This window comes from Chironomus tepperi, unplaced genomic scaffold (assembly GCF_022539635.2).
Source record: "Chironomus tepperi strain 1889 unplaced genomic scaffold, CSIRO-AGI_Ctep_v1 contig_364, whole genome shotgun sequence".
Taxonomy (NCBI): domain Eukaryota; kingdom Metazoa; phylum Arthropoda; class Insecta; order Diptera; family Chironomidae; genus Chironomus; species Chironomus tepperi.
Window position 1 is genome coordinate 4,645,343 of NW_027226486.1, and position 24,947 is coordinate 4,670,289.

Genomic DNA, 24,947 nt, shown 5'->3' on the forward strand with positions numbered 1-24,947 from the left:
GTCTTTTTTTTTAAATTTCTTTTGTCATTGTTGTTAAAAAATATGAATTTAAATAAGATTTTTTGATGAAAAGTCTTATGAATACAGAGTATATAAAGTTATTGTAAACAGTAATGGATATAAAATGCATAATTAAATGGAGCATAAGGTGAGCAGAGGTGGAAATTGATGGAATTTTTCGTGAAATTTTAACGTATTTTTGAAATTTAAAAAATAACGGTTTTGTAAAATTTGAAATTTTATAGCAAAATTGTAGAAATCTTGTGAATATGCTCAGAGCATGCTCTATGTCCTCATCAATATCCATCTCTGCATAAATCGAATTATTTTAATGCTAAAGGTGTACAATTTTTGATATTTGTCAAAAGCTGTTTAGTATGTTCATTGAATTGAGTAGTTACGAAATTAGCACATTTTCCAATTTAACGTCTGATTTTGGAGATCCCTTTTTGGCAATAATAAATTACAAGCTTTATTATTCATGCCGATATCTAGTTACTAATTGGTATGGCCTTGTAATAACGATGAATGACAGTTTAGTCATGAATTTTGGAACTAAAGCTTGCATTATAATTGCTAAATTGAGGTCTTTAAAATATAGTGGAAGTTGCTGCTTATTCAATTAGCAACTGCTCAGAAGTTTCCAGACTATTCAAATCCAGCTGATAAGATTCATTATATCCAACATGTCTCGAATGTTTTTTAATCTCAAAAGGTCATTGGCACTTGCTGATCTTTAAATTCTGTTAATATTATGTGTTGTTAAATAAACAATTTTTCTGTTATCTGTCAATCGCGAAATATCCTCAAACAAAAATGCATAATCCACAACATTACATAGAAGTCATAACGAATGTCACATATTTCCTTATTAATTAAGTTAATAATTTTTATGTAATTTTTGCATCTATTTACTTCTTTCGAAAAAGGAGGAGGAGATGATTGTAGGTTATGTGGTATAGAAATGGTTTTGACCAGTGCAAGGCATCCTTTGTGTCGCGGTACACTAACGTCGGGTCTTGTCACCAAGGTGTCCCGATAACCGCATGCTGTGTAAGGTTCCGATCAAGGCTTGCAACCAAGATGTTCCATGAACCGTATATCTTGTATGGTTCTGATCCAGTTTGCCACCATGGTGTGTTGTGAACCGTATGTCTTGTATGGTTCTGATCCAACTTACCATCAAGATATGCCGTGAGCCGTATATCTTTTATGGTTTTGATCCAGCTTACCACAAAGGTGTGTCGTGAACCTTATGTCATGTACGGTTCCAATCTAGGCTTGCAATGTGTCCCGTGTACAACGCAGGAATGCCCACATCTGGTCGAAAACCCTAAAATACTACCTAACTTACGAACAGCCTCCCCAAAAAATTCTAATCTACATTTATGAAATGAGAAAATATAATTAAATGAATGGTGATATAAAAAAAATGAATTATACTTCGTTATTATTTTTATGATTATTATTATACATTATTGACAATTATTATTGCTGAAAAAAAAAACAATATTTTTATACACAATTATTAAATTTTATGAGAAGTGGAAGTTAAAAAAAAAGTTTATTGTAAATTTAAGACAGTTTTCCTACAGATGAGATGACTTTTAGAGTTTGTCTATTGATAGCTACTTATTCATATTTCTATTATTGCTTGTAGAAAGTTATTTTTAATGCAATTTATGTATTTTGTTCCATTTTTTCGTAATTTCTAATTAGAATGTTCATTTCGTCTGTAGGGACGATTTTGTAAGAAAAAATTATATTGTTAGGGACAAGTGCAGGAGGTGAGAAGGTTTGTTGACTTAAGGCTTGAGGATCTTCGTGGTTTTTGGAGTTTCAATGAACATAACCTCACTTTTGACTCGAATGTATACTTTTTTTGAAGTATAAAGCTTGAATTCAATAATTCTCGAATGATTTAAGACAGAATCAATCTCAATTTTCGAACAAATCTTAATTTTAATAACAATGAGACAATCTAACCTCAAAACTCAACTTAGTTCCCAGACATTCTCAAGTGGCACAAAACATTCGCCAGGGTAATGACATATCCCTATGTTGATGACAAAACTTCAAATTGACGGGAAAGTGCTTTAATTGCTGTTATAATGGACCATTTCACACTGAGTCACATCGTGCTACTTGAGATTCCTACATCAATATAACCCATCAATAAATCAATTCCTGCATATCAACAAGTCAACACTTCACATCTCCTGTACATAACATTACTCTTGTAAATAATTCTATTGATTCTTCTAATTAATCATCTATTATCAAAACAAAAAAAAAAAGAGGTAGAAAATCAGTAATAGAATAAGCAACAAAAAATAAAATAAGAATCAAAATTCATGTGTAATTAAGAATGGTGCTGCTTATAAGACAACAAATGCGATATGAAAAATACGATTTTTTTTTATTAATTTCTGTACATTTTTTGCAGAAAATAAAAAAAGAATTCTTCTGTGTATAAATCTGAAATAGAAAAGTGAAAAATTCCATGAAAATGAAAAAGAAATGTAATTTATATAAATATATATATTTTTTGAATAATTTACAAAAAAAAAGTTAATAAAAAAATGTCTATAAAAATACAAAAATTCATTTGGAATCTCTAATACTCGCATAATTTGAATCATTTAATAGGATTTGAACCTTTCACATACATGGACTTCATAAAGTTCTAAACAACTTGTCCAATATTAGCTTTTAAACATTTATTTTAATGTTGCAGGAAGAGCATCTTATTGTTAACTAAGATAAATGATTAATTTTCCATAGGGATCATCCAATTCAGTCAAAGTATAAAGCCAAATGCTGTCAGTAAAAACATTCTCGTTATTTTTTGAGAAATGTCTTCATAAAAATTCAAACATTTTTTGACAGTTGATAGATTTTTGAATTTTATTCAACTGCTACTGAATATTGTAATGAAGAATATTCTTCGTAGGGCTTCCTGAAGTCCTGATTTCGAGACCTGGCCCATGATTGCAAGAGAATCCCTCGTCTAAACAAATTTTGACCTGGATGTTTTGGTCTAGGAATCAAGAATTTTTGGTTTCTCGGCGAGTCTAGTGATTTTAGGATATAAAGGCGTCGTTGTTGTTAGTTCATCCCTGTTTGCATTCTGTTGCTTGCTTTGAGCATGTTGTGTTCCGAGGTGGTAGCTTTGAAATCTTACCCTTCCTATCCTGATTGTGGTGTTGCCATTCTTCAGGCAGAGTTTGGACAGACTTTTAATCTAGGGTTGTCATTGGTTTATTTAATGATAACATGGTACCCCGAGAAGGTATTAACTGATATGGACTTGGCATTTGGTCAGCTTCGGATTCAGACTTTGGCTTCCTTAATCCTCTACACTTGTTAAATTCTAAATGGAAATTTTGAAACACAACAAACTAAAAACTAGCTTTTTTAACAATTTTTTAACGTAATTAAATAAGTGAACGCCCCCTAATGAGTCAGCCATAAACACAAATCTCATTACCCATCATCATTACATCCAATTGACGCACGCAATTACACAACTAACTAATAATCGACAGATATTGATTTCAGGTCTACAAAAAAGACATTTAAAACCATCTTATTGAGTATTGAATTATTAATTGAAATTATTTTTAAATTACCGGTCATTAAAAAGCTTGCCATGAAGCGTGTACACTAAACGACTGCTGTAGTTTAATTAAACAACCTCAAAATTCATAATTTAAGTTGTTAAGTTACGACTGTTGTCATTAATTTGATAGTTTTTTTTTTAGAGAAGGTTGACAATTTCTGCTGAATAAAAATTTCCCCTTCATTATCTGCGGTTTAAGTATCATGTTGTGCTACATTTCATGCGCTATTGTGTAACGAAAACCCTCTAATTTGATAATTCTGTAAACATCATTTATATTTTATCATTTTGGTAAATTATACTTCATAGATATTCATTAATTTCCATTTTTAATGCTGTTGTATGGACTTTAAAAATTGTTTCTTTCTTTATTGTCAGTGATTGAAGCATTAGCGAGGAAAATTTTCCATTTATTTCCTTTTTTTGTCAATGATTATTCGGAAGAAAATTTAACGACATTGTCATCGTTTAGAATCAATTATGGAAATATTCAGGGGATTGAAACTTTTTGGGAATTTAGCGGATTTTTTGAGGGTTTGAAATTTTCGCATCTTTTTGAATTTTTGCATCTTTAAAAATCTTGCATCTTTCGTTGCATAGTTGAATTTTGAAATTTTTGCATCTTTAAAAAAGTCGTTAAATTCTGGATTTTTGCATCTTCAGCAAAAGAAAAGTCGTTGAAGTTTCAATTTTTGCATCTTCAGAAAAAAAAATCATTAAAATTTGGATTTTTGCGTCTTTAGAATAGAAAAATCTGTTAAAGTTTGAATTTTTGCATCTTTTGGAAGCAAAACGCTGTTGAATTTTGAATTTTTGCGGCTTTTAAATCACAAAATTTTTGAATTTTTCGCATCTTAAAAAAATTCAAATCTATTTTAACCGTTAAATATCTCAATTCAATTTTCATCCAAATTGACAATAATCTCCAAATTTACTAACTATTAATAACAAAATCCCAACTCATCCTCACTTCACTAAACCTAAAAATCACCACCCCTAGCCACCGTTCATATTGTTTACTTACTCATTTAGTCATTCATAATACAAAAGCCACATCAACGATAACAATTTTTATTCCAAACTTAATGCTCACTTTACTTAAAAATTAATTTGCTTTTGATTTTCCACATCCTTTTAGATTCACAACAATTGAAATACATTTATGATGTAGATATTCATATCCATATCCCAAGAAGTTAAAAGTAGGGGTGAATAATGAAGAATCTTGTCACAAAATTCAACCCTCAAAACGCAAAACCCAAAAAAATTGCATTGAAAATTTATTCATAAGTCTCGTGCGACATAAAAACATATAGCAATCATAAAGTAACATGCAGTAACAAAATTTTTAGAGATGAAATATTAATTTTCACAACAATAGACATCAGTATGAGCAGCAATAGAGAGGAATTATGAAATGTGTTTGTTAAATGTTATTTCCATGTCATTTTATTTTTTTTGGAAATGATTTTATGAGAGGCGTAACTGAAATGATTTTTAGTGAATTGAAAATTAAATCATGAAAGCGAATGACATAGAGAGGAACTGGATGGCATAGGAAGGGTGAGGAATACTTCTTTTTTCAAGGATTAAATGCTTAATTTGAGCGAAATCTGTAACTGAATTTTGATTTGTGATCTCTATTGTCTCATAAATTTTCATAAACATTTTGGACATGCTTTGTTAGACGCTGTCGCTTGGATATTTGCGTTTTTGAGATTTTTTGACATTTGCAGCTCAAATCTTATAATTCATAGCTTCACGCTCAAATCTAGGTCCAAGCATCTCACGAAATGTTCATACGTGACTTAGGCTACTTTACAACCTAAGAATTTCCTATTATGGAGTCAAGTCGACTTTTTCACACAAAATTCCTGAAAGAATCCGAGACGACATTGAGCCCTGTGCATGAGATTGTTGACAATTCTTCATCTTAGGCAGGTCCTAGAATTCTCCTTCTTTATTTACTCCACTTTTTTGCTTGGCTTCAATTGAGTCAATTCAGCTTATCTAAAACTGGCTCTATTCTTCGAAACCTTCTGCCAGTCTATTACCTCATTAACCAAAACCATTAAAAAGTTACTCAATAATAAGAAACAACAGTGCATTGATAGCTCACTTAGCAAGGTGTGGATCACGAAACTTAATATTGAATTTAAACTCCCGGGTTCAAATCTCACCCTAGCAGGCAAAGAGCGTACTCTCATGAGCAGAGCAAAGTGAGATAACGCTCACTAGCATGCTTAGCTAGCATATTTATAGGACAGCAAGCTCTCGATAGCATATTCGTCTGCCATCAGTCTAGTGATTTTTCGGAAGTTTAGATACTTTGGCTTCTTAAGTGCAATTTAATAACGGAAACCAAGAATTAGGCAACTTGAGATGTAAGAACGGATCATGAATGATGTTTCCTGCAAAATAGAAAGACACTAGAGCTGTAAATTCTCACCGTGGAGTGGGTTTTTACTGAAAAGGACCTGAATATATTATGATTTACTGAATAATGAATCTGTTTATCGCTCATAAAACCTGATAGTTGTTTTTAAGGCAATTCGAGCGACAAGTAATAGACGAAAGGACGGATTTAAAGCTGCTAAACTCCTAACAGACCCTAAACTGCGTGTGGCTTCCAAATGACAGTTAAATCAAGTCTTGTGTTGTCTATGTCACTTTCCTTTTAGTCTTTAAAATTGAAGAAATTATTCTACATCTGCAAATTGCTCTTCATTATACCCAAAATCCCATGATACATGTCAAACAAACTCCACCGAGAATCAACCAATTTTCTGATGTCATCTGTATTCATAAATTAATTCATTCATGAATAAGTATCATTGACTAAATTCACAATAGATTTATCCATTAAGAACTTCTTCTTCTTATTAATGCTTATTTTTTAAAAATCTCGATAAAATGACATTCTATCCATTGAATGACACACAACAACAAAAAAAGAAGAAAGGAGAAATGAAAATCTAATTCCTTTATAATTTATTCACTATTTTCTGGGTGTGGTTCTAAGGAAGTTATTAATAAAATTCTGCAACCACATACGCTCACCAAGAATCTTCAATGTGCACAGCTCATTGTGTCTCATCCTCTCAATGATTTATGGCTTTTAAATTGTATATACATTGGAACTGCATGCTCAGCATTAAAAGTCATAAAAAAGTCACCACAATCGATAAAAAAATCATGTACAAGTTACTATTGTGCTCAATATTGACCTCAATGTCATCTAGCATATTCCCTTGGCATCGTCACTTTCCATCATATCCCTTAAAGCAAATGACTAAGTATAAAGTAATAAAAAACTACAAAAAATTCTGCTATAATATTTTTTTTATTTGTGGGTGGTGTTAAAGTGCGAGGAACTTTGGTCGATGACTGAATGACTTTTTTATTTTTTTATTTATTTCACTTTCTCTTTTTTGGCAAGATCATTTTTATCATCATCATTATCATTGCTTTATTGTGATGTTGTTGCTGGGAAAATTGTTTTAGTGGATATAGAAATTGAGGTTAGGGTGGATTGAAGCGCATTTGTAGAAGTTCTTAAGTTGTGCGATTTTACTCATTTATCAACTAGTGAGGAACTTGTGCCGGGTATGGCAGTATTGTCCAAACTGTTTTACATCACGACACACGAAACTGCACACGACATGCGATTTATTGCATTTATATGGTATCGATGCACATAGTTTGGACAACACCAGGCTACAGCATTACTCTTAAAGCACATTGAATCATTGATTCTAAGTTCAATCTCAGATTGAGTTAGTTAGATATTTTTTGGTCACGTCACAAGTTGTTTGTCGCATTCTTACGCCTTAAACAATTATTAGAAGCAAAAGGCCTTTACGCAGCTCTTGATCTCAATGTATTGGATAGCCTGTGATATTTACTTGGTTTTTTTGGTCCTTTTACCGATCTAGTTACAAAGTACCCTAACAGACAATAGAATGCTGAACTAAATGAATGTACTCATGACTAAACTCTACCAATAAGATTGAGCATTCTGAGTGTGGTCCGGGATGAAGTTTTGTTACACTTTGCTCTTCTCAGATGTTGCCTAAAGCTGGTTCTATCGCCGGCTTCCGCCTGCCAATTGTCAATACCAAATGCAATACTGTTCTAACGAATGCTTCCTTCCAGGAGCAGATTTGAAGCTTTTTGCAAATATTGGTCTTAGTTAACCTCACTAAGACACGTACCAAGAGCATGTTTCCTACCATGACACCTTTACGGTTAAGGTCTATGGTATATGTTAGAGTTAAGATTCCCAGTCACCCAAAAACACCCATCCTGCCATCCAAAATCCCTAAAATCAGCTCAAACAAATATTTTTTAATCTCATTCTCCCTAAATACAGAAAATTTCACTTAATTTGTTTCCATTTTTAGTCACCACGAGAGTCTCATAAAAAAGAGAATTCCGTCCGTTTGCTTTCAGCATCCATCCATTGAGTGGAAGTTTTATGTTGTGAAAATTGTGGGCGTCGAAAGATGAAAATGAGAAAAATCAGAAACATGATACAAAAATATGTACAGCAAAGCAGATTCCCATTTTTGTCGAGTGGATTTAAGGAACGTTAAGCAGTGAATGTTTGTGAAAATGTGGCAATTTGTGGATAAATTAAGGTTTTTAGGGATGTGGATATTTTGGTCATGAAAATTGATGTGAATTTGAGTGCTTGTGGACTTAAAGATGCTGGAATTTGGAATTTAAGGCTGCAAAGTTTCCGAAAATCTACATCCAGTAGACATCCAGTTCCTCAGAATCTGCAAATTTCCACATTACATTTTAATTATTTGTTTGCATTCCAAACAAGCATAAAGTTTCAGTTAGTTTAGTGTCATTTCATGCTTTGTTACAATCACAAACATCAGCTCGCTTCTGATTTCTTTTTAGTTCTCTTTTGTTGTTATTTCAGCTGAACAAAAGGAAATTTTCCACATCGAAAAACTTTTCCTTGCATTATTTTCAAGTCTTAATTATTTTGCGTAACAAAATGAATAAACAATTGCTTCTTATTCTTTTTTGGCACATCTTATTTTTGGAGAGAATTATGATGTGATTGTGGAGTGTCAAAATGAGATGTTTTGTGGATTTACTTAAGAATTTGGAAGTTGGAATTGATTTTGGTGCTGAAAATTGACAAGTAAGAAGACTGAATGGTAATTCTGTTATTAACACCTTTTTGTGCTTGATAATTACTGTTTGATGTAGGTGCGGACAACTCCCCGAGGCGCACAATGCCGTCACAAAGTGCTACTCGAAATATGCTACGTGACTCGCGGAGCGATGCCTAATTTTAACGATTCTGATGGTAACCAAACTCATGTCCTCACAATTTATAGGACAGCAGATAAGTAGTCTGTTAGCTAACTACTCTCACACATTGGGGGGCTTCTCCTCTAAATGATAGGTTCATCTCCATATCAGATGATGGGAGAGTTTGATGAGCAACCTTGCTCGATATGTCAAAGTTCGGGCTACGTTTCTGCTTCATATGGCTCGATATCCCAGATCAGAGTTGCAAAACAGGCACCTGTGACTGGCAGAACTGTACGAATTATTTTGTCAAAAAAACCACACAAATTATCAAGAATTTGTTCGGTTTTTGCCTGTCACAGCCTGTTTTGCAACTTTGTTCCAGATTCCACTTCGACACCACACCTTATAACAAGCGTTTTAGACCAAAAGACATGAATCTCATTTCATACTCAATCTTTATCACACTCAAAACTCTAAACAACCACAAAATAATAATCAAGACACAAAAGAATAATAAAGATGTAGCTAAATAAGAAGCAGAAAATCTTTTTATTTGCATATGTTCAGGATGTTAATTCATTTCAACTTAAAAGATCTCTTCATCATAATGTCACTTGGATTGCATAATTAATTAGCGGCAAAATTCTCTTCTTTTTTGCTTATAAAAAAATACAAGCGGCATTCAAGTGAAATCACTTTATGTGTTGGATGGAAATTGATTTACTGAACTGAGAAGAAGTAAAAAAGCGTGAAACGATTGAATTAATGAATTTTGATGCGACTAGGTTGTGTGATGTGAATTAATTGCAATTAGTTGATAGAGTATGGTGTGAATCGATGCAGTATAAAAAAACATGGGATGATTAATTAGTTTGTTTTTTAACTAGAGCGGTGAATAATATTGAGTTGTTACTTATCAGTTTGGGGATTTTTTGATGAATAAAACAAATAATAATACGTTTCAGAGTGGAATCTGGGTTATTAGGCTTTATGTAGCCATAATAATATTTTAGTTAGTCCACTGTGAGTATTTTGCTAGATTTGACCAGATTTTGATCGAAAATCTGTCGGCCTGTTTCACTAAAGTGGATTATCCTCGATTTTGGATTATCCACTTCAGTTTTTTGGAAATATCTCAAGCAATTTAAGAGTTACTTTAATTTTGTTTTTAGTTTATAATAATGTGACCCAGCCGTGACAATTCTACATATTTTGAATTTCGTTGATCCTTAACATGTATTAATTATTCAATTTTTCAGTCAAATCTAGTAGATTTATCGGAATCATTGCGATAAATTTGTCAAAAATTGAGAACCCCAAATTCCAAATATACGAAAATATAGGCTTAAGTATGCTCTACAAGTATCACATAGTATATCTTTGAAAACTCTTAAAATGTTGGAGATATTTCCAAAAAACTGGAGTGGATTATCTGAAAATGAGGATAAACCACTTTAGTGAAATCGGCCGTGTATTCCACAAAGCATTAATCTGCAAAAATTAATCAGCAACCTTAGTTTTTGTAAAATTTATTCAAAAAATCCCAATTTATTGTAGAAAATATATCAACCGTCATTTAAAATTCAAATAATATTGATAACAACAACAATTAGTTGATTTTCCCCTTTCATAGTTGTTAGCCCTTTCCTACAAACATTACTCTGTTTTTAAATTCCAAAGAATAAACAACATTATAAATAATCAAATCCTTTTGGAAGTTCTTTAATTAAACTTATCAGTAACTAACAAGCATTCTGTTCCAAAATACATCTCCTCAAAGTATCAATTAACTTCATATTTAACAACATTTTCTACATCAATTAATTCAATAATTTCATTCTTTTGAGATCCGACGAAAATTTCTGTAAGTTCATCTTTAATTTCCTCACCAATCCAATCAAAATAAGGTGCAACATCCTCAACAGCAATTGGATATGAAGTATAACACTGCAGAGTATCAACATCTATCCTTGATGAAATCATTTCTCCTCTCAAATACCAAGTTGCTTCAATTTTTACGTAAAGTTGAGTGTCAAATTTGCATGGTCCATGATCCTTCATAATTTCCTTAACACAGAAGAATCTCGATTCCTTGGTTTGAGTTAACACATCTTCATATTCTGTTGCGCATTCGTTAGAGCTTGTTACTTGAACTGGCACGTGCTTCCTTGTCTTACTGATTTGTCCTGTTAAATCCCTTCCATATCCAACAGCCATCATTTGTTGTCCAGGATGCATTTTGGAATTAAGTTGATTATTCCATAAGCAGACTGGCTTGATAAAGTCACTGAAGGTCACATCGTCAGCTAAAGTAAGAATTGCAAAATTAAAGACACTGAAGCCTCTTGCGATTCTTCTGGCATGTGGATATAATCTGATCTTTGATACTCCAACCTTAACAGATCCTTCCTGACTCAAATCATCGTATTTTGTAGTTCCAAGGAGAATTTGAATATTTTCTGTGGATATAGGCACATACTGCTCATTTTCATCAAGTGTCGAAATATAACGAGATTTAACTAGCACATGCCGTCTTGATATTAAACTTCCTGATCCATTTTGATCCCAGCTATCATTAGACTCATTTTTGATAGAAATAATTGCAATCCATGGAAATTGATCCTGTTTTGAGTAATATCCACCTTGTATCAGACCAGCTGATGCACTCATGACACCACATTGATCGAAATGTTCTTGAATGATTATTGACGCAATTTGAGCACTAAAGACGATTTTGGAACTCAAAGCGATAAGGAATAATATTTTAAATAACATGACTAACGAGATGCTGTTTACGAACTGCAGTAAGTATTGAATGGAACTGATAAGATGATTGAGTTGCTCTATAGATTTAAACTTAATTAAATCGCAGACTAAACAGTTTATTGAGAGTTGAAGAGAATGAGAGATTAAGGCTCAATGAATTAATATATACGTAATTCCCTAGATTATCAGATGAGTCATGAGGTATAATTGAGGATCTATAATACAATTAGTCGTCAACTCAGAGTTGCAAAATAGGCACCTCTGACATGCAAAAACCGTACAAATTCTTGATAATTTGTATGAATATTCTAACAAAACCATACAAATTATCAAAATTTTTACGGTTTTTGCCTGTCACAGATGCCTGTTTTGCAACTCTGCATCAACTACAACCGAGCAAAGATCGCAAATATGTTGTTGTCGCTTTTAAGGCTTAGTTCTCAAACTTTTGGTAACTTAGTATTGATGGCCTTACTTTTGGACAATCCGCGCAGCACAATGCAGTCTCTAGAATTAAAGTAGACGTTGGGCTTGTTGACGACAAGACGTTAAGGCATCCTGATGACACCGTGAACGTTGTTTAAGCACATAGTTGTTACATATTGTTGATTAGCAGATGGAAGCCAGCTTAACACGTCATCTGAGATCTGCCATAGATCACAGTTGATCTAGATGGTCAGTCAAGTAAGTAAGTAAGTTGTTATGTAGAATAATGTCTCAGAGCAACACTGGACAATAACAGCGTCCCCTAACATGAAAAAGCATGCTCTTGAGAGCTTGCTCACCTAAAATGTACTGGAAAAGCATGCTCATTCTTAAAAGCAATCGCTTTGCCTGCTAGACGTCTCAGCAAACATGTGTACACATTAACAACTGACCCACCCACAAAACTCATTCATAAAATTGACAAAAATTCATTAATAACATTAATCATTAGCATATTAATGACCTGCAAACCAGCAATAATATTCTCAAATTTCCTTCTTATTCCTAAAAGCAATTCCGACAGCGATTGTTCTAGGAAATTTGTCTCCAGACGATTTTCTATTGAATTAAAATCGATTGACTTAAAATGCTCGCGACAACAATCTAATAACAATAAATGATAATTTTCGTCGAATTCAGACCTCCATCTATGATTTATTCAAAATATTCGATTGTTAATTCATCTTTTTCCGACACTACCGGACTTCAACATTTTAATTGTGACTCTCTCACTCGAGTCTCGAATTGATCAATCGAAATTATACATTCAGGCTGCGTCAATATTTGGACATTTTTCATATAACAATTCTGTTAGTTTTATTCATGAATGAATGCATATTGATGAAGTTGTTAAGAGACAAAATAAATTGAAATTACCGTTCCTAGAATTTGATTACATCCAAAAATTTTTTGGACAAAAGAAATTGTCAAAAAATACTTTTTGACTTTTGATGGATTGGGTAATTAAAAGGTCTCAAGTACTTCTCCTAATTCCTTGTTAGCCCGTAATACGGGTGTTTGTCATAATGACAAATTGTTTATGGATAAATATGATTGATTGCCAATTACCAAAAATAAATCTGAGAAGAGTGAAAGATAGAAAGTTGAATGAAATGACAGAGTTGATGCTATAAGTGAAGTAAGATATAGATGCAATAGCCTGTGCAATAATACAACAATAAGCTGCAAGAATCTAGTAAGGACGAGCTTTAGTTTGTAAGCAACTAAGTGCTCCAAGTGGAAAGGCGATTGGTTGGTGTGAATAAGTTAGTGCAATACAGCAAGCCATATAACTATTTCAGAAGTTTAGATGCTTTAAAGACATAGTTTGAGAAGCGCTACTTTAGTCTGTAAGCAGTTAAGTGTCTCCGTGAAAGTAATCGGCAAGGCGTTTGATACAAATTTGATCAGACTCAAAACTTGAAGGTCGTCAGTTCGAAACCTATTAATTTTCAAATCTTGATTTCAAAATCCTAGTATGGAAGGTTGCTTGCCTACGAATACAAGCTAGCCGTGATACCCATCTTCACATACGGTTGTCTAGCATGCTTATCAAGCCGTCAGCTTTAAGTTCCAAAGTAAGAACCTAAAGCATACCGGATTGGATTTTGTAGATTGCAAAAAAGCACGAGGGTTGCTAAAGAATTCTTGAACAGAAGCTGTTTATAGAGACAATGAAGCATTTGGTATTAGTAATTGAAAAGGGATAGTCAGCGATGGAGCCAGTATTAGACATTAACTGAAAGAAGCCATGAATTATTGAGCGACACAAATAAAAAAGCCTTCACCATGAATTTTTTAAGGCTCCTGCTAAACCTCTTTTATTAATAGCATTTTATTCATAGTTTGTGTTTCTTGGGTACAGATGATCTTTACGCAACCAATCATTGAATCTTCATATTATGGAAACCTAAAAACCAACTCTGTCAATTCCTAAAAATAAACAATGTCAACAATTTTTTCAAAATACATCCAAAAAAATTGATCTAAAATTATCAGCACAAAAATTATAAAGGCTAATTTGTTGAAATATTTCCATCATCCTAATGAGCATCGATCAAAAGAAATCTTAACAAAAAGAAGATAATGTCTAAAAACATGTGTTGGCTTTCTTTCAGAACTTCATAAAGATTGAAGGGTAGCAGAACAAGAATCATAAAAAGAAAACTTATTCTTTTGACTTTTTTTACTTACTTCTCATCACAATCATCACCATCAGCAGAAAAACGGATCACATAAAAATCTCTTTCAGTACGGCAAGCAGAACAGTTAAAGTGAGAAATTAAAAATGAAATGAAAAAAAAGTCATGGGCGTGTTTCAAACAGCAGTAACAACAGAGAATAGAAATAAAAATTCATACAGAAGTCATTAGTTATTGTAAAAAATTAAATGACAAGAAATTAACGTCCTTATTCAGCCTGAATATTCTGTGTATGTATGTGGATATACGTGAAGGGTGATTGAATGCAATTAGGGGAAAATTTATAGACGAGATTCTTATTTTAAAAAGTCAGCAAATTATGGTGTCATAAAAATAAAAATAAACTCTCTGTGTGTGCTGCATGATCTTGTGTTCCTTAATTGAACATATTGAGAGGAAAATTTGTTTGTTGGTTTTTCATTTCATGGTGAGTCTAATGAGGTTTATCTACGGGGATTTCGGTGATGCTTTTGAAAATCTCATGGGATTTTTCAGGGATAATGCACACTGTAAAGTGAGATTTATGAAAGTTTTAATTAAAATTGTGATTTTTTAAAGGGATTGCGGGGTTTATTGTTTGAGTTACATAAAGGATTTACTCTGGGAGTCTGTTTTAGAAGTCTCTCGGAGCTTGAAGATAGGAAGTATAAAAAGGATTTTGTTGTTTTGTATACTTTATGTTGCTTTGTCACGGTGTGATCCAATGAAAATATGTCATGTTTGAATAGACTTCCAGTCTGCAACATATTGATTGAAACTTATCTCAAGCAGCACAATGGAGTCGACAGTTCACCGCTAAGTTGCCTTATTGACGACAAAATGGAAGAATATCATGACTGTAAATGACGGCTGATTCCTAATATTCATTTGTCTAAGCGAAATGAAATCTACCGTGCGAATACTGCTCGTTAGGTTAGCCATACTTATTTTTATGGTACATGACGACTAGCATTGTGGTCTTTGTTAGAAGTACCATTGTGTTGCTCTTTGGTTAACTTTATACTGCTCCCGAACAACAGACTGACTTTGCTAAGACACCGCTGCGTTGACTTATTAACGCTCACACGTGAAGTGTCCCTGGCGGCATTGTGATGGCTGATTATGACTTATTTTTAAAGCAAAACGGAAAATACAGCATCGTACTGTTCGGGCTAGCTGCCTATTTTGAAGAAGAGCTTGATGTTCTCAAACAGCACACCGTTCTCGCTAGGGCGCAGCGGTGTCGACTTATTAATTGCAAGACGCAAATTAGCCTGGCAATTTTAGACCTACTTTTATGATGAAAAAAGCGGTTTACGGCATTGTGCCGTTCGGAGCTGTTAAATTCCACATTTTCTGATCAGGGTTGTTGAATTTTGCATGCGTAAATCTAGTAGAATCTTTTAAAAATGAGTAAAATAACTAAAACCTTCAAGTTTATATTGACATTTTAAGAAATTGTTCAATAATCTCTTTTTCAATTAAACTTTAATGCCAAAAGAATCATAAATTATTTAAACAAATTAAACGACTAAATATTTACTCGGAAATCCCATCAAATTCCCATGTCTCATTACAATAACATTTCAAAAATTGCAAAATCATCAAAATTTCTCCATCCACAAAATTCAATAAAAATTACAAACAAAAATATTAATATCATTAATTTATAAAACATTTAAACTTAAAATTGATCATTCACACCCAAAAAAGTTGATCATAAATGTTAACATAACATTTTTATTGCACATATGCAGGAACAAAAAATTATGAATAATGACAAAAAGATTTAAATCACATCCATTTTTATTATTATGAGGGTTAATTGCATTAAATTGAATAAAAACAAATTAAAAGTCTCTTTTTGTTGCCATCTGATTTAAAGGGTGATGAACAGCATAAAAATAAAGAATTTAAATTTTAAGGCAGTCGAAAAAATAAAAATTTCTGGGCGTGTAGCACCTTTGAAAAATTATTACAAAGACAAATCCTTTAAATGGGCCTTTTTTTTTGAAAAATTATTCTCGTCTGTCTCGTTTGTTGCCTGCTTTTGCGGAAGAAGACAAGAATTTTATGTGTCAAAGAGACTTTCTATGCACACAAAAATTGTTAAAAATGCGTTTCTAATTGCACCTTTTACTGAATGTGTCATGAAGTCTCATTCATTTAAGGAAATAAATGAGCGTCCATACACACGTTACAGTTACAATTGAGATGGCATGAAATTGCTTGTAATCGAGGAATCTGTGTGTGAAGAATTTTGTTTGTTGAATTTTTTGAGGTTAAGGTATGAGTACATAAGGCGCATTTGTTAAATTTTGTTCTATAGTTAAACAATTCTATCTAAGTTTCACTTTAATGTTCTATAGTGGCACAATATAGTCGCTAGAAACTAAAACTACGTCGACTGGCTACGGACTTTATGTCAACTTACGACGTATACAACTTCGACTGTTACATTATAGACTATGGACTATGGGCAAACCTTGAAACCTAGATCCATCCTAGCTTCTTCAAAAAGTTAGCGGTGTAGGCCGTCAATTTAAGTTACATAGTTGCACAAAATCTAATGAAGCTCTTGGTTTTATCATATAGGGTGCGTTGGAGGTAGCAAGCCCCCAATCACTTAATTGCATAAGAATCTAAAGGCTGTACCTATACATAAGTAAGAACCGGATTAAAACTATCAACGACAACCTAAGGAAAAAAAAGGAACATGCAAAACTGATTAACGAGAACCAAGGTTTAGCAGTACATTGCATTTGTCATCCGAAATATGGTATTGACAGAAGAATCAGGCGAAAGAGCCAGCATTAGAAGAAACATCTAAGGCGCTGTTCACTTATTATTCAGGGAGGAGATTAATCGGATTCAAACAATAGAAATTTCGATAATACTCATTGACTCAATTTGAAAAAAGATTGGGAATTATGGAATGGAAGTGAACTGTCCTTAAAGGAAGGTAAATGGATTGCAATTGAACTGTATGACCAGCGTAAAAGTAAGTATGTCTAGTATAAACATAACATATCATCGCAATTCTATAAATATCATGTTTTCCTATTCTGAACATCGCAATGACAAATTTTGAAGGACAACTCACTTAACTGCTGCCAAAATGTCAATCAAATCAACTCAATCACCCTGTAAAAAGTGTCAAGAAATCAAAAATTGTTAGCACATTTTAAAAATTAGATTAACGATACATGAATTGTCACCCTTGTGCATACAAAACATACAAAAAAAAAGGCAATCGCATTTTTCAAGAAGCGAATCCAATTGGATAATTATTGTTTCCTTTAACAACAGCAAATTGCAATTGATGAAGACAAATTGAGGGGTGAGAACGAAAAGTTAAAAACACAGAAAATAAAATCGGACACACTTATGATTCTTTCCATGTTGTACTTCAGAAATATAGAATTTTTTTGTCCTTTTTATTCCTTAAAAACACTTTTTATGAAGGATATAATGAATTTTTACAGAAAGTGAAAGTGTGAAGAATTTTTACAATTTTTTACAGTCTAATTTTTATTATTTTAAAATATAAATTTTATTCCTAAATCTTCCATCCGTAAATTAAAGTGTTTCTTGTTATTGCTTTGATGTTGCATTTAATTTAATTAATTTGTATGTAATTTACACAATAAAGACACATCAAATTCAATTTATAGATTCTGAATTTTATACTTAAATTGACAATTTTTTTGAGAAATTAAAGAAAATTTGAATTTTTTTGAGGTTAGGTAAGAACAGAGTTGCAAAACAGGCACTTGTGACAGGCAAAAATTGTTGAAATTCTTGATAATTTGAGTGATTTTTCTCACAAAACCATACAAATTTCTTGTATATTTTTGTCTGTCACAGGTGGCTGTTTTGCCACTCTGGGTAAGAACCTCTTTGTATTCCAAAATGCATAAATCGGTTAATAGACCCAAATTCCGGCTCTTGGTCGGCTTAACTCTGGCTTTGTGCCGGATACGGATTGAATTCGGCACCACTCACAGCCACGCCAGTCTGGAATTTTGTATCGATTAACCGACTTATGCTTTTTGGGTAATCAGACACTGTGGGAATCCTGAACATGACAGAGATTGACTTCTGATGGGAATGAACCAATGACCTCATAAAGAGAGTGATACAGCTTAATATCCACTCGCCACATCAGACCTTACTCTCACATTGACAGAATCCCCTTTATATAGTCCAACACTCCAGCTTCCTCTCTAACCAAACACCAACCAACTCTTAATTCTACGAAAACTGCTTCGCTGTCGCCTTCTGTATCTTAAAACTCTCAAAGCAACTGCTATCAACATTTGATGCCTTCCTCAATTCCGGCTTTGGTCCACACAAACTCAACTTTTCCATTGTTTGATGCTGATGGCGTATCGCAAATCGATTAACATGAACAGGAATAGGCACAACAATTTTATTTCCCGTCGATTGTGTTCCTCGATTTCCCATGTTGTGTGATGTGAGACCGGCTTTTACTCGCTTCCCTGTAATTGGAGAAATTGAGGTTAATTTTGAGGAATTGGTGAAGTTTGGGATTTGAACTTACATTTTGCTCGTCTGTTTTGGAACTGATGTGGTTGAATGAAGAATGAAAAGAGATAAAATAATTGAGGTTATGAGATTGAGAATGAGAAGGAATTAGGAAATGATTATTGAACTTACCCAAATTTTGATCTGGAATTAAAAGGAAAAAATGGAAAGATGTTGACATTAGTACAGGATATATATAATTTGGGACATAAAATACAAATTCGGAAGACAAACGCATAGATTCAGACCGACATGACTCTGGTATGTGATCGAATTTATCGAATCTAGAGCCAGAGCCAGAGCCAGAGCCAGAGCCAGCCAGAGCCAGAGCCAGAGCCAGAGCCAGAGCCAGAGCCAGAGCCAGAGCCAGAGCCAGAGCCAGAGCCAGAGCCAGAGCCAGAGCCAGAGCCAGAGCCAGAGCCAGAGCCAGAGCCAGAGCCAGAGCCAGAGCCAGAGCCAGAGCCTGAGCCTGAGCCAGAGCCAGAGTCACGTCAAACCAGAAACGCATTTCCTGCTTCTCGATCTACGCCGTATGCCTTTCAGGAAATTCAATCCCCAAAACAGTCAAAAAAATCAATTCCTCACCTGCACTTCACTCAATTTCAAGCTTGTCGCAATCTGACTTCGTTCCGTTAAACTCAAATACTTTTTAGCATGAAATTCTCTTTCTAATTCCAACAGCTGTTCACTCGTAAATGCCGTTCGTCGTCTTCTTGATTTAGCTCCTGACTTTTGTCCATTTTCACTCGAATTTTCCATATTTTCCTCGTCATCATCACATGTCTCGTCGTTATCAGAGCATTCTGATTCCGTATTACATAAATCTAGGATATAAAGGAATTGAACATGCAATTGCATAAATTAATTGATTTTCCCACCAACATCAAATATTTCATATTTTAAGCTAAGCTGCTTTATGGACTTAAATGACTTTGTGATTGTTAGGGTAACCGATTGGTGTTGTAGCAATTATGTGGTTGCAATAAATTGAGAGATTAAATAAGGATTAATTTTTTTTTTTCGCATCATCATCCCTTTGTTGCTATTGTTATGATTACAGGATGTACAAAAGTCAAGGAAGAGAAATTGTTTTTTTTTTTTTTTGACACAAGGAAGTTGAAAAATGCAAAGAGAGAGATTTAGTGAGGATTATAAAGAGTTATGTAACTGAATGAAGAAGCAGGGAGTCAATCTTCGGAGTTATCATGCTGGTTTATTAGCTAGTTTGAGGATTATTCTCACTTTCCCACGGAAATTGATTGCAATTAAAGTTGGTACTGTCGGTAAGTAGTTTGGCAAATGTTTGTTTTTGAATATTGGATGATTTTGAATTTTAGGGCATTGCAAGCAAATAGCAAGTTACTAGATAAGAGGATTGAATCTTCAGGATGTTCCATACTTTAACTATAATTATAACAAATTGTTAATAACCCGAGTGAAACAGGCTGCGATTATTCGACGTTATGTTTGGTCATTGACTTAGCAGTGCTGCAACTTGCTATGAAATATCAAGGTTACAACTAGACATACAGTAGACTAATTGTAGCCTGTTCTACTCGGTTTAAATTCTTTGATGCTTTATCCGAACAGTACACCGTGTTCCCAAAAGCACCGCTATGCCGTCATTTTAATGGTAAGACACCAAGTTGCCCAAACGACTTAATACTCTAACAGGCAAAGAGACTGCTTTTAGGTACCCTAGTTGTATTTCTGAACCATGAGAGAATGCTCTTTGTCTGTTAGGGATAGCGACTGAATTTTACTGCAATAAATGCAGTTCATCGCATTGTGCTATTCGGAGGTATATTAGAAGTTGGAAATACAGTAGTTGCGTAGCTTTTATAAAGATATCTGCTGTCTAAGTTAAGGACTCGGGTGCAATTTAAGGGAATCCCTATTCGTGACTAGATTGTCAACACAATAAGGCAACATGACTGAACTGAGGTCAGTTTCCTCAGACCTAGAGTCGGAATTGATAAGATTCCAGAATCATGCCGGTCTAGGGCTAAATCAATAGATTATGCTGACGATTATCTGATCCATGAATCAAAACATGATAATAATCACTTTCGTCCAAGATAACTACCATCCATCACTTTCTTAATTTGCATCATCGATGATCATCCCCAAAACAACATATCGCAACAAATTAAATTAATTTCATATCAATTATTCATCTACAACATTTCAATATATCATGTCAAAAATTAATTACATTCAATAACTCTACATCCAGTAACAACAAAGAAAACAGAGAGACAACGAATCACGAGCCAAACTGCTGAATGGCGTGTGAAAATGATGAATTAAAAAAATAAAATGATAATTATGCTGATCCAGCTTTCAACAATTGTAAATGTAGTAACATTAGCAATATCATCGTCAGTCATACATGAATGAATGAGCTGGTAAAGTACATGAATGGATGATATTTCACAATTACAGCTTATTTTTTTGTAGATTCATCAAATTATGTTTCTTGTTTTTATTTCAATTTTCATCGCCTTTTTTAACCAATTCCATCCCTTTTCATGTCAACAGGCTCGTTTAATGGAAAGACAAGAAACGATCTTTTTATGTCTAATAATGTTCTCTGATGCTTGAGAGACGAGAAGAATTGAAGAAAAAAATATTTAGGTTGATTAAAATCTTGTCTAGCAAGCCCAAAAAAATAAAATTCAATTCCAGTCTTCCAATGAGCATCTTTTTTTGTGTCAATTCATTGCGTCATTGTAAATAAAGGCTTTTTTATATCTTTGGGGTTTAATGTCTTTCTTGTGCTTGTTAACAGTTTTTAATGTAGTAAGCTGGATTTTGAGATTTATGGGATTTTGGGATTTTTAAAAGGGGTTTTTATGGATTCTATGAGATGTGATCTTGATGCTGAATTTAAGTTTTAGTCAGGAAGAAAAAATTCAGTCAGGATGAGTTTCAATCTTTGGAACAGAATGTGGGAAAATTGATTACCAGAATCTGTAAAATAATTCCAGATCTGATCAAGTTTTAGAATTTAAAATCCAAATTTTCATGAAATTTTTCCTTTTTTGGTAATTTCGAAAATCACAGTTCTAAGGATTTCAATATCATTGCATTTAGTTATATGAATTCTTAAGAGACAATAAGCAAATTAGTAAATTAGTAATCAATTACGTTAATTTCAAATTGTTGAGTAAATATGGATAGTTTTTATGCGTACAAAATTAACTTTTCAATTCTAAACAGAGCTTGAAGACGAGCTTGGATTTCAAAAATCTTAACATTGATAGTCGACTATCACTTTTGTGTACAAAATTCTTTTACCGCTGCCACCAGTTGAGAAATCCAATCTGATTCTATACGGACCAAATAAGAACTTTTTGCATCAAAATTAAAGTTTTAATGCAATTTCTTAATTGAATTCACAATTGTAAAATCTTCGTCGGTGTTTTTTCTGTCGCAAAAATTCAGATTTCTTATGCTTTTTTATATGCTTGAGAGACGAGAAGAATTGAAGGAAAACATTTGAAACTTGTGACTGAAGTACCACTGCATGAAGTGTCCATTGCTCTGAAACTTTGTCAGAATCACGCCAAATTGGTGTCGAATTTTGGATCCATTTCCCAATTGGATCGATTGTGCTTTTCGGGTAATTTATATTTAAATTTGACAAAAAATAGCCAGCGTTAGAGCCACCTTTTTAGACACGATTTGAGAGCGGAGATGGATAACAGATGTTAACATCTTTGTAGTAAAGCAACTAATCAACTCGAAGGACCTTCCCACAAGCTTTAAATTTAAAAAATCACTTTTAGATTCTAAAATTTAAAAGGATTACAACAAATCATAGATCACAGTATCTTTTCGTCTTCGACGGATTTCAACCCGATCGACACTCTTTGAAATGTAGCCACCAAGGCAAATAGAACCAGTTGTTTTCGCCAAATTTTTCTACTTGGTTCTTAGTATACTGCTACCTCGTCGCAGTAATTGCAACATTTCAAAGAGACCGATCTTATCTTTATTCTATCTATCAATCTAAGTCTCTCATTACCTTTATCTTGTCCACTATTTTGTATCTGTTCAGGTGACATTGTTACACTTAAATCACTATATGATGAATCTTCCTCATAATACAATCCATTCCTATCCATCATCATCATTTTATTATGACTATCATTGACATTATTATCATAATCACTATTATTTGAATTATCATTATTTCCACTTAAATTATTATTATTATTACTTCCACAGTTCTCATTACTTAAACTTTTTTGGTCCTTTTCATTACCACATTATTATTATCACTATTAATTGTTAAATTCATAATTCGATTATTTTCCAACATGAAATAATTTGTATAAAATTCATTAATGAAATTAGCATCCTTAAGTTTACTGCTAAATATGTTTGCATGGTCGGGATGTTGATGAAGTAATTGTTGATATGTTGCAAGATTATTTTGGTCATGTGGTAAATTAGTCAATGGATTAAAGAGCATTTCCGTAAATTTTTCTTTCGACTGCGACTGTGACTGTGCATTGTCCACAAAATTGACCAATTTATCATTTTGAAGTTGATACAACTGTTGAGAATTGACAACGCAGGCACTGGCATTGAGTAATAAATTTTGTTGCGATACATTTGTGTGTGACATTAAGTAATTAGCCGCCCATGGATTATAGAATGGAAAATTTTGCGGAAATGCTATTGGTGGGATTCGATGTTGTTGATAATTTACGTCCGGTGCCGATGGACAGTCATTTTCTAATTCGGGATGGTTTGACTTTTTTGCTATTAAATTTTCAATTGAAAATGCTTTTGGAATTCTTGATAATTTTGCCTCAATTAGCGTATCCGGTGATGTCGTTTTGTCACTTGACTTTTCACAATTTTCATCCATTTTTTTAGTTCCAATTTTTTTTAGTGCCAAAAATCACATAAATAATTATTTTTTTCACAATATTTTGATCCACGCGACTCGTAATTTAATTAAATTCAATACTTTTTGTGTCTTTCCTTTATTCCTTCTATTCTTCTAATACGTGTTAGAAATGCGAGTGCTATCGATGACTACCGAAATTATACTGAAGAAGCAAATATGAAACAATTATAGTCAAAAAAAAAAAAAATAATATAACGGAGGGAATATAGAAGAGAGAGAGACAAAATAGAAAGAAACTTCCACAACGGGCGATGTATTTAACAAAAATGACATGCATTATGCTTGCCAGCCCATAAACTTTTATTATGCTCAGCATGCGTGATTCAGGGATGTCGGAATGGGAATTTTAAATAAGGATTGATGAATTGAATTGAAATGAAAAAGAGCAAGTAGATTAATGAATTTTTGTGGATGGATTTTAATGTAATATTGCTTAAATATTTGAGAATTTGCTACTTTACTAGTGACGGTTAGTAGCTTTAGGATACTATATAAGTAATAAGGAACCGCTAAAGTGATGCAATGTACAATCACGAAGCCATGAGCAATATAAACTTACTTACTTACTTACTTCGGTGGTCGTAGCAATATGCACAAAAATGCTGACTGTCCGTGGAGTCTATTGCACTATTTTGGAAGGCAAACGAAGAAGAAAATACCAAATATCCAGAATCAGGCTAGAATGACTCAAGATCCAGATTAGATTTGATGAAATCTGATCTCAGGTCAAAATAAAGTTCGCAAGGGGATTGATTATCGGATATGCGCTTGCTGACTGACTTATTTACTGCAACCCCTACCACCATGTTCATATCTGAGCTTAGGTTTCACAAAAGATATTCCATCTGACTTTATTGACGGCTCTGTCACCTAGTTTGTAAAAATTCTAAGTACAAACGTTAAACGGACATTCTTTGCCTTAAAATGAGTCAAAAATGGTCTTAACGATGCCACAAGGGACCTCCATGTTCTCGTCGTCAACGCAATAACTTAGCAGTGTCCTAGCGACTACTGTGCTACTCAAGATAGAAGTCAAACGTAAGTCACTTATTAGAACTGCCTACTTACTAGTCCTGGTAATCAAAAAATTTGAAATTCCGAAGCATAAGTAATGTTAGAAATCCTTATATTATTGCCAGTATTA

At 33.3% G+C, this 24,947-nt stretch overlaps 2 protein-coding genes across 2 annotated transcripts; both read right to left on the minus strand.

The window, feature by feature from the left end:
* Positions 1-10,681: 10,681 nt before the first annotated feature.
* LOC139095473 (CLIP domain-containing serine protease B9-like) lies at positions 10,682-11,674 on the minus strand. Its single transcript, XM_070646828.1, has one exon. The coding sequence runs from the start codon at positions 11,672-11,674 to the stop codon at positions 10,682-10,684; it is 993 nt and encodes a 330-aa protein (XP_070502929.1).
* Positions 11,675-18,532: 6,858 nt separating this feature from the next.
* Positions 18,533-23,761, minus strand: LOC139095474 (homeobox protein unplugged-like). Its single transcript, XM_070646829.1, has 6 exons — positions 23,205-23,761; positions 22,910-23,127; positions 19,465-19,703; positions 19,012-19,023; positions 18,896-18,917; positions 18,533-18,833 (listed from the first exon to the last, which is right to left on the minus strand). The coding sequence occupies exons 1-6, from the start codon at positions 23,759-23,761 to the stop codon at positions 18,586-18,588; spliced, it is 1,296 nt and encodes a 431-aa protein (XP_070502930.1). The 3' UTR covers positions 18,533-18,585.
* Between the last annotated feature and the right edge of the window lie 1,186 nt (positions 23,762-24,947).